The sequence below is a fragment of the Galeopterus variegatus genome, unplaced genomic scaffold (assembly GCF_000696425.1).
Source record: "Galeopterus variegatus unplaced genomic scaffold, G_variegatus-3.0.2 Scaffold437, whole genome shotgun sequence".
Taxonomy (NCBI): domain Eukaryota; kingdom Metazoa; phylum Chordata; class Mammalia; order Dermoptera; family Cynocephalidae; genus Galeopterus; species Galeopterus variegatus.
This window is the reverse complement of record NW_007726548.1, coordinates 353,997-363,548: the sequence shown is the minus strand read 5'-3', so window position 1 is coordinate 363,548 and position 9,552 is coordinate 353,997. Positions and strand designations below refer to the sequence as shown.

General features: G+C 45.9%; 1 protein-coding gene across 1 annotated transcript in view; it reads right to left on the bottom strand.

Moving 5' to 3' along the window:
• The window catches only part of LOC103587274, a 10,644-nt gene extending 8,681 nt beyond the window's left edge, over positions 1-1,963 (bottom strand). Inside the window, exon 1 of the mRNA XM_008568753.1 lies at positions 1,906-1,963. Within this exon, the coding sequence (XP_008566975.1) occupies positions 1,906-1,963 (58 nt within the window). The remainder of the gene's footprint in view (positions 1-1,905) is intronic.
• Positions 1,964-9,552: the final 7,589 nt, after the last annotated feature.

Genomic DNA, 9,552 nt, shown 5'->3' with positions numbered 1-9,552 from the left:
CGGCCCGTGTGCGCCGCCTGCGCTGGGCTGGGCGGCCGCTGCCAGGGGCACCGCATCCGCCTGGCCAAGGAGCGCGCCGAGGACCTGCGGGTGAGCGGGCGTGGGCGCCGGAAGGCTCGGGGCTCCGGAGGGAGGGGGTTCGCCAGGCCGGACCCGGGAGGGACTGGGGAGCCTGGGGCCGGGCTGACCCGATGGCGGGTCCAGGAGTTCGCGCTCCTGGGTGGCTTTGGCTGTAGAACCAGGCGGTTAAGGGTGTGGCCTCTGGAGTCAGGGCGACTTGAGTTCGAATCCCACTTCCTCTCGTCCTCCCTGTGAGTCACGTAACTCTCTGAGCCTCAGTGCCTTCATCTGTAGTTTTGGGGCAAAATAATAATAATAATAATAGGCTGGCGTTGGGCAATAAAGGGCTCAGCTACTCTGGTGCAAGGTGTGCCTCAACTCCCGCCCATGTGGAAGCTGACCTCTGATGAAACCCGCCCCTCCTCACCCTCAGTCCCTCGATTCAAAGCCCTCCCAACACTCCACCCTTCAGGTTTCCTGGTGAAGTGATCTCTTTTCCCTTTCAGGATTGGTCTTGACTGTACTTCAAGCTGGTTTCACCTGGATAGACGGAGGGGGCAGGGAGGATATCAGGATCTCCCCTTCACCCAGGGTTTTTCCCACCTCCACTTCAAGCTTGACTCCAGGCTGGCCGCCTTCCTGTCATCACCCTTCCCATGAGCTGCTGAGATTGGAGAGTCGAAGTCACCTGGGGCTTCCTCCCTCCTTCGCTGTAGCTGTGGCCCCTGGGGATTTCCTTACAATTTGATTAAAGGGCTTGATTCTCCCAAGCCACCCTGGAGTTCAGCCCTGCTATGAGCCCTGAGGGCTCTTGCTGAGGACTTCACGTACTCGGACCGGACTGTGATAAACACACATTACAGGGTGCTGGGGACAGGAGGAGTTCAGTTATTCAGTGACACCCAGAAGCTCCTGGTTGGTCCTACCTGTTGTTACCACTCCCAACAATAATGCTGATGAAAATAAACTTGGATAATGTGGTATAGTCAACTTGCATAATGGATAGAAACTTTGCAAATTCCAAAGCACTTAAATATCTGTCATCTCATTCCCTCCAGACCAAGCCTTTGAAGTGATGACCCTATACCCCCTTTTATTTATTTTATTTTATTTTATTTTATTTTTTTGTCTTTTTTCCGTGTCCGGCAACGGATCGCAACCCTCAGTGTTGTCCCCGTACCGGACCGGGGACCAGCGACGGGATCGCAAGCCTCGGCGTTGCTCCCGCGCCTCGCTCAGCCAGTGAGCGGGAGCCGGTCTGTACGTGGGATCCGAACCCTCGGACGGGAGCGCCGTCGCGCTTCCCAAGCGGCGCACTGTAGCAGTGCGCCACCGGGCCGGCCCCCTATCCCCCCTTTTAAAGATGAAGAAACTGAGGCCCAGAACAGGGCATTAACTCCTCCAAGTTTCCTAATGTTCAGGGGCTGGGTGGGGGAGTCATTGATGAGGCAAGAGGAAAAACACCTCTTTGCTTCAGTAGGTGGTTGGAGGGAGGTAGTGATGCTAATGGGGGTGAGAATTCCCATGAAAACCTTAAAAAGCAGCCATCTGCTGGATCTGAGTGGCGGAAGGAATGAAGGCTGGGGCAGGGTAGTAGGCCTGGTGCTTGTTTTGGAATGTACTCTGCCCCAGGGAGCCTTCCCAGAATGCCCCCTGAGGCCCTGTGCAGTTCATTTCCTTTGCCTGAAGGGAGGTGACTCTTGCCCTTTCTGCCTCCAATTTAGAGTAGATTATATCTTTTGCACATTTCTTCCCCTATCCCTCCAGCCAGCAAAGAAATTTCACCTGAGAGCAAGATTGTTACTGAACTGGGCAAAAAAACCACCAGTTCTACTGCTTTCTCACCTTCTGGATTGCTGCCTTGTAGCTTTTCAGAAACTAGTCGCAGTTTCCTCAGTCCCATGGTGCATGGTGATTGCAGCTTCCTCTTAGTCAATTCAATTCTATAACTTTATACTTGGACCTGTGAAGTGTGAGACTAATTCCTACTTGTTGGGGGGAAAGATAACTGAGTTGCCTTTTGGAAGATGGAACTGAGGCAAAACACTTAGGAGAAATAGTAGAGAAATAGCTACTGCTTGGAAAGGCTGCAGTTACTACCTGGAGAAATGGGGAGGAAAAGCAGGGGCCTGGCCATATCCCCTTGGGCAAGTCGCTTCTCTGTGGGCCTCAGCTTTCCCATTTCCACACTCTCCTCCTGCTCTCATGGATGACGCTCATAGCCTTGGGAGCTGTGAACTGCTGAACCTCTTGTAGTCAAGGCAGTGGCTATTCATTCATTCGTTCAACAAGTATTTATTCAGGGCCTTCTGTGTGCAGGAACTCTCTTCTAGGCTGTGGGATATAGAGAGCAAGTCAAAGTCATGGTGCTTATTTTTCAGTAGTGGGGGACAGATACAAAAAGGTAAACAAACACATAATATATAGTCAGAGAGTTAAAAAAGCAAGGAAGAAAAATAAAGCAAAGTAAGAGATTGGGTTAGCGGGTAGGGGAGATGGTCAGGAAAGGCCTCTTTGAAGAGGTGACATCTGAATGGAGTTGTGAGTGAGATGCATGCACATATAGACACAGACTGCTGGAGACAGAAGGAACAACAGGTGCAAAGGCACTGAGGTCAGGACAAGTTTGGTGGGTTTAAGAACAGAAGAAGGCCAATGTGGAGAGTGGTAGGAGGTGACATTGGAGAGATAGGCACAGTCACATTGGCTAAGGTAAAAAAGTTGATCTTCACTGTGAGTGTATTGGAAAGCCATTGGAGGGTTTTGAGCAGGAGCATGACCTGATCTGATTTCTTTATAGAAGGTGGCTGTGGCTAATGGGGGTAGGTTGGGGGTCAAGAATGGAAACCCAGCAAGGAGGTTCTAACAGTGTTTCCTGTGAGAGATGATGGTAATCTGGGTAGAATAAGTGGAAGTGACCAGAAGTGGCCAAAGGAGAGAGAGAGACTTTGGAAGTGGAGCTGATAGGACTCATTGATGGATGAGAGGTGGGGTTGGAGAGAAACCCCTGGGTTTTTGGTCTGGGTAGCAGGTTGGTGATTGACGGTGCTATTCAATAAATGGGGATAACTTGGGGGAGAGCAGTTTGAGAAGTCATGTTCTGCTCAAGCGTGGATATGGAAAGTCAGAGAGCTGGGTATGATGGAGGGTTGAGAGTATATGCACGGGAGTGGTTAATATGATGGGGCCTGGGATTTGGGGATGAAGAAGGAAGTGAGGCCACAAAAGGGGATGATGGGCAGTAAAAAGTTGTACGACTGATGTGTTTTTGGCCCTAACTGAGCCGAATTGTTGGAATGTGGATTCTAGGGTTGGTGAGCTAGAAAGATAGGACATGGTGGATCCACTGTGGGATCCTTGAAATGAAGATTTTGAAAATGGTATAGTTTTGATAATGATGAGTTCTGGGATATGACCATGGGAATGGGTGGCTAAGGTGGGGAAAGGAAGAAAATCATTGGAATGGAGTGAATGACTCATATCCACAGATCAAGACATGATGACTTGTTTGTGTTGCAGAACAAGATTGTGGACCAGTGTGAGAGGCTGCAGTTACAGAGTGCTGGCATCACCAAATATGTGGCTGAGGTCCTGCCCGAGAAGAATCAGAGAGCAGTGGTAATTCCTCCCTTTTCCCCTCTCCTCTGGACCCAATCCCAGGATAAGACCCTATCCCTAGGGACTTGGACAAATCTAGGATCCCTTTCCCAACCTCACAAACTCATTGTGCTACTAGGAAAGCTGGATGTCCAGGAAGGATGGTTTCCCATCTCTCTGAGCCTCAATTTTACCAACTGGGCAGAGTGGCCTTGTTCTTAGTACCATATTAGGTACAAAAACTCTGCTAGAAAATTACTTTCTTAGGTTTCTAGGGGCAGGGGATCAAAAAAGGTAGCATTCTTCTATCATCTAATTATTTTGTGCTCAGCCCCAGAATTATAAAATAAGTAACCTATGGACTTTTACATTGAGTATTCTTTATGACAATCTTATGCAGTAGGTGGCAGTAACATCCCTGTTTACAGATGGGGAAATGGGTCTTGTAGAGGTTAATTGACTTACTTAAGACCGCACAGCCTCCTGGCCGAGTCAGTTTTATGACCTGGATCTTCTGACTCCCAGACCAGCACTCCTTCTGCTACATCTCACTGCTGATCCTTTACTCAGTGGACTCATTGCCATACTCTTAAGTATGCTCTTCAGGGGCAGGGGCTATGAATTTCTGTCTGCACATCTCTTCCCTCCTCCCCTACATGGAACAGGCTTGGCACGGCCTTAGCTAAGGTTCTTTTAATTGCATTAAACAGACCCTATTGAACTAGCATAAGCAACGGAGAATTTCCTAGTAGGATATGGGAGTCTCTCAGAACCTAAAGGGGACGAGAACCAGGAACCAGAAAGCTGCTAGGAGTCCAGGCAGCTCTTTGGTGTCTATTTCTGCTTCATTTTGCATGATGATCTTGATATCTCAATTTTTCTCTCTTTCCTCCACCCTGTATCCTTTTTATTTTTTCTTTCTTTCTTTTTAATTTTATCATTACATAATGTAAACATATTTTTGTGGCCCTTTACTAGTTTCTTGTCTTACTCCAGGGGCTATGACCTCTGCACAATGGTAAATAGAAGCTAGGGTAGGAGGTCCTGACTTTGGGGGGAAAACTTCCAAGATTTCATTTATTTAACAGATCCTTACCGAGCACCTAGCATGTGCTAGGCATTCCGCAGTAAACGACACATTTGAAAATTTCTGTTTTCATGAAGGCTACGTTCTTGTCAGGGAAGAGGGACAATAACAGATGAAATATATGGTGTTAGAACATGGTAAGGACTGGATTGCAATTATATGTGCTGTGATCAGGAATAACCTTATTCAGAAGACTGATATTTGCACAAAATCCTAGGAGGTTAGGGAATGGGCCATACATCTGGGGGAAGAGTGTTCCAGAAAGAGGGAGTGGCAAATGCAAAAGTCCTAAGGTGGGAGTGTTCCTAGCATGTTGAAGGAGCAGCAAGGAGACCTGTGAGGTTGAAGATGAGTAAACAAGTGAGAAGGCAGTGGGGAGCTGGACCGATTCCTCATTGGCTACGTAGGGACTTTGCCTTCGATTTTGAGTATGATGAGAAGCCATTAGAAATTTTTGATTAAGTATGATGGTATGACTTAAGAATAAAAAGCAGCATTTAGAGTGCTATGTTGAGTGACTATAGGCAGCAAAGGTAAAAACAGGGAGACCAGGGCTGGTCCGTGGCTCACTTGGGAGAGTGCGGTGCTGATAACACCAAGGCCACGGGTTTGGATCCCTATATAGGGATGGCCGGTAAGCTCACTTGGGAGAGCGTGGTGCTGACAACACCAAGTCAAGGGTTAAGACCTCCTTACTGGTCATCTTTTTAAAAAAACAAAACAAAACAAAGCAAAGCAAAAAAAACAGGGAGACCAGTTAGGAAGTCATAATAATCCAGGTAGGAGACAAGTAGTTTGGATGGACCCAAGTTGTGGTGGCAAAATTGGTGAGAAGTGGCTGAGCAAAGCAAAAAAAACAGGGAGACCAGTTAGGAAGTCATAATAATCCAGGTAGGAGACAAGTGGTTTGGACGGACCCAAGTTGTGGTGGCAAAATTGGTGAGAAGTGGCTGGATTCTGCATATATTTTGAAGAAATAACAGGATTTGCTGATGGATTGGGTGTAGACTGTGAAAGAAAGGAAGGTGGGGGGTCAGGATAACTCTCAAGTTTTTAAGTTTGAGTAACTGGAAGGATGGAGCAGCCATTTACTGGGGTGGGGAAGATGAAGTCCACATGCATGTTTAGCAGTGGTTGGTGGTGGAGGGGATTAGGAGTTCAGTTGTGGACATGTTAAGTTTAAGATACCTATTAGACATCCAAGTGAAGATGATGATTAGGTAGCTGCATATATGAGTTGGGAGAGGGCTGGGCTGGAGATAAGTCTGGGATTCATCAGTGTATGAATGGTATTGAAAGCCATGGGAAAGGATGAAATCACCAAGTGAATGAGTATAGTTAGGAAAGAGCAGGGGTCCAAGGACTGAGCCTTGGAGCACTTCAGCATTTAGCCATTGAGATGATAGGAGAAACCAGCACAGGACACCAAGAAGGACTAATCAATGAGATAGGAGGAAAACTAAAACAACATGGTGTCCCAGATGGGTTTCAAGAAGGTGGGAGAGATCACTGAGATCAAATGCTGCTGAACAGTCAAAGTGAGAACTGAGAATGGACCGTTGGATTTAGTAACGTGCACATCACTGGTGGTCCTGACGACTTTGTAGAGTGTTAGGGGTAGAAGTCTGATTGGAGTGGGTTTCAGAGAGAATGGGAGAAAAGCAATTTGAGATAGTTGGCACAGGCAACTTTTGAGGAGCTTTGCTGTAGAAGGGAGCAGAGAAATGGGTTGCTAGCAAGAGAGGGATAGGAGATCAAGAGGGGTTTATTTGTTTGTTTGTTTGTTCGTTTTGGTTGGGAGGAATTACTCTATATTTGTATGCTGTTAGGAATCATCCAGTAAGAGGGGGAAACTAATGGTGTAGGAGAAAGGGGAGAATTGGTTACAGCAAAGGGAGCTGGGATCTAGTAGACAAGTGGAAGCGTTGGCCTTAGGTAAGAGCGTGCACAGCTCAGCCACAGGAACAGGGAAGACAGAGTGTGTGGGCACAGGTGCAGCTATTTATAAAGGTGATGGGCAGAGCTTCTGGAAGTTCTCTTCTGAATACTTCTATTTTCCATTAATTATCACCTTTGCTGTAAGTTTTTTTTTGGCGGCTGGCTGGTTTAGAGATCTGAACCCTTGACCTAGACCTAGGTTTTATTGGCACCACACCCTAACCAATGCACCAGTGCTGTAGGTTCTTAATGATACTATTTGTCAGTTTATAGACAGGTTTTGTTTTCCGTCAATCTTTTTTTTTTTTTTTTTTAAAGATGACCAGTAAGGGGATCTTAACCCTTGACTTGGTGTTGTCAGCACCACACTCAGTGAGCTAACTGGCCATCCCTATACAGGATCCGAACCCGGGGCCTTGGTGTTCTCAGCACCACACTCTCCCGAGTGAGCCACAGGCCGGCCCTTGTTCTCCGTCAATCTTTTTTTTTTTTGTCTTTTGTCTTTTTTCCGTGTCCGGCAACGGATCGCAACCCTCAGTGTTGCCCCCGCACCGGACTGGGGACCGGCAACGGGATCGCAAGCCTCGGCGCTGCTCCCGCGCCTCGCTCAGCCAGTGAGCGGGAACCGGTCTGTACATGGGATCCGAACCCTCGGACGGGAGCGCCGCCGCGCTTCCCAAGCGGCGCACTATCCAGTGTGCCACCGGGCCGGCCCTCTCCGTCAATCTTAATGCAGTGATACATTGATGGATTTTCTTTTTTCCTTTTTTATTTCTTTTTATTGTGGCAAAATATATATAAAATAAGGTTTGCCATTTTAAGCATTTTTAAACATCCAATTGCATGGAATTAATTACATTCACAATGCTGTGTGACCACCACCTCTATTTTGAAACTTTTTCGTCATCCCAAACATAAAATCTGCACCCATTAAACAGTAATTTCTAGGCCGGCCCATGGCTCACTTGGTAGAGTGCAGTGCTGAGAACACCAAGGCCACGGGTTCGGATCCTATATAGGGAGGGCCGGTTTGCTCACTGGCTGAGTGTGGTGCTGACAACACCAAGCCAAGGGTTGAGATCCCCTTACCGGTCATCTTTTTAAAACAAAAACAAAAACAAAAAAACAGTAATTTCTCATTGTTCCTTCCCTCCCCAGGTTTTGGAAACCTCTAATCTACTGCTGTCCCTGAAATTTTTTTTCTTTTTAATTTATTTTTTCTTAATTAACCCATGATAATTGTATATAATATGCAGAACAATGTGATTTTTTTTTAAAGGAACAATGAGAAATTACTGTTTTTTTGTTTTTGTTTTTGTTTTAAAAAGATGACCGGTAAGGGGATCTTAACCCTTGACTTGGTGTTGTCAGCACCACGCTCAGCCAGCGAGCCAACCAGCCATCCCTATATGGGATCCAAACCCGGGGCCCTGTTGTTATCAGCACCGCACTCTACCGAGTGAGCCACGGGCCGGCCCAGAACAATGTGATATTTGTGTACATTTATACAGTGAGCAATGATCATAACCAGTGTAATTAGCATATCCATCAGCTCAAACATTTCTCACTGGTTTGTGCTGGGAACATTAATCATCCTCTCAACTAGCTACTTGATGTTATACAGTAAATTGTGGATTGTAGTCTCCTTATATTGCTGTAGAACACTAGTGATCACCCTCTCCCCATCCCCACATTGATGGATTTTCTAAGTCTAAACCATCCTGGAATTCCTGGGGAAAACTAACCCAACTTGATCACAGTGTACTTTAAAAAAATTTTTTTTAATTTTGAGATTGTAAGAAAGTTGTAAGAAATAATATAGCCATATCCCCTATGCCTTTCATCTAGTTTCCCCCAATGGCAAATCTTGCCCAACTGTGTAGTACAGTATCATTCCAAAAAATTGACATTGATACAACTCACCTTATTCAGATTTTTTCCAGTTCTACATGCACTTATTTATGTCTGTATATTTAATTCTGTGCAGTTTTATCACATGTATAGATTCCTGTGATTACTGCCACAGTCAAGATACAGAACAGTCCCATCACAAGGATTCCCTGTGCTACCTTTTTATAGCCACACACACTTTTTCCTCCCCTTTGTATTGTTGTTAATACAGAATTTCTGGATGTGGATTGCTAATCTTAGTTTAAAGTTTTTTGGTTTTGTTTTAGGATTTTTGCATCCGTGTTGAGTGGGATTAACCTATGAAATTCATTTCTTGACAGTCCTTATCAGATTTGGTAATAAGGTTAGATAAGCCCTATTAGATAAGAGTTGGGAAACAGAACTCTTTATTTTCACTGCAAGAGTTTAAGATTGCATAGAGTTTTTTTTTGTTTTTTTTTTTTTTTTTTTTTCCTTTTCGTGTTTTTTCGTGACCGGCAACGGATTGCAACCCTCAGTGTCGCGCCCGTACCGGACCGGGACCGGCCACGGGATCACAACCCTCGGTGTTGCACCCACACCTCGCTCAGCCAGTGAGCGGCCAGTCTGCATGTGGGATCTGAACCCTCGGCGGGAGCACCGCTGCACTCCCAAGCGGCGCACTGTAGCAGTGCGCCACCGGGCCGGCCCCGTGTTGTTTGCTACAGGTTTGTTTAGTTTGTTAGTCTTTGGAACCAGCTTATAGTATTTTTATCTGCTGTTTTGTATCTTTGTTTTTTATTTCATTATCATTTCCTTTTGTCTTTATATTTTTTCCCTACTAATTTATTTTAATGTGCTCTGTTTTTTAACTTTCTGAGGTGGACACAGTCTATTAATTTTAGTTTCCCTCCTTTCTCAAGGTGAGCATTTATTTATTTTATTTTTTTTGTCTTTTGTCTTTTTTCCGTGTCCGGCAACGGATCGCAACCCTCAGTGTT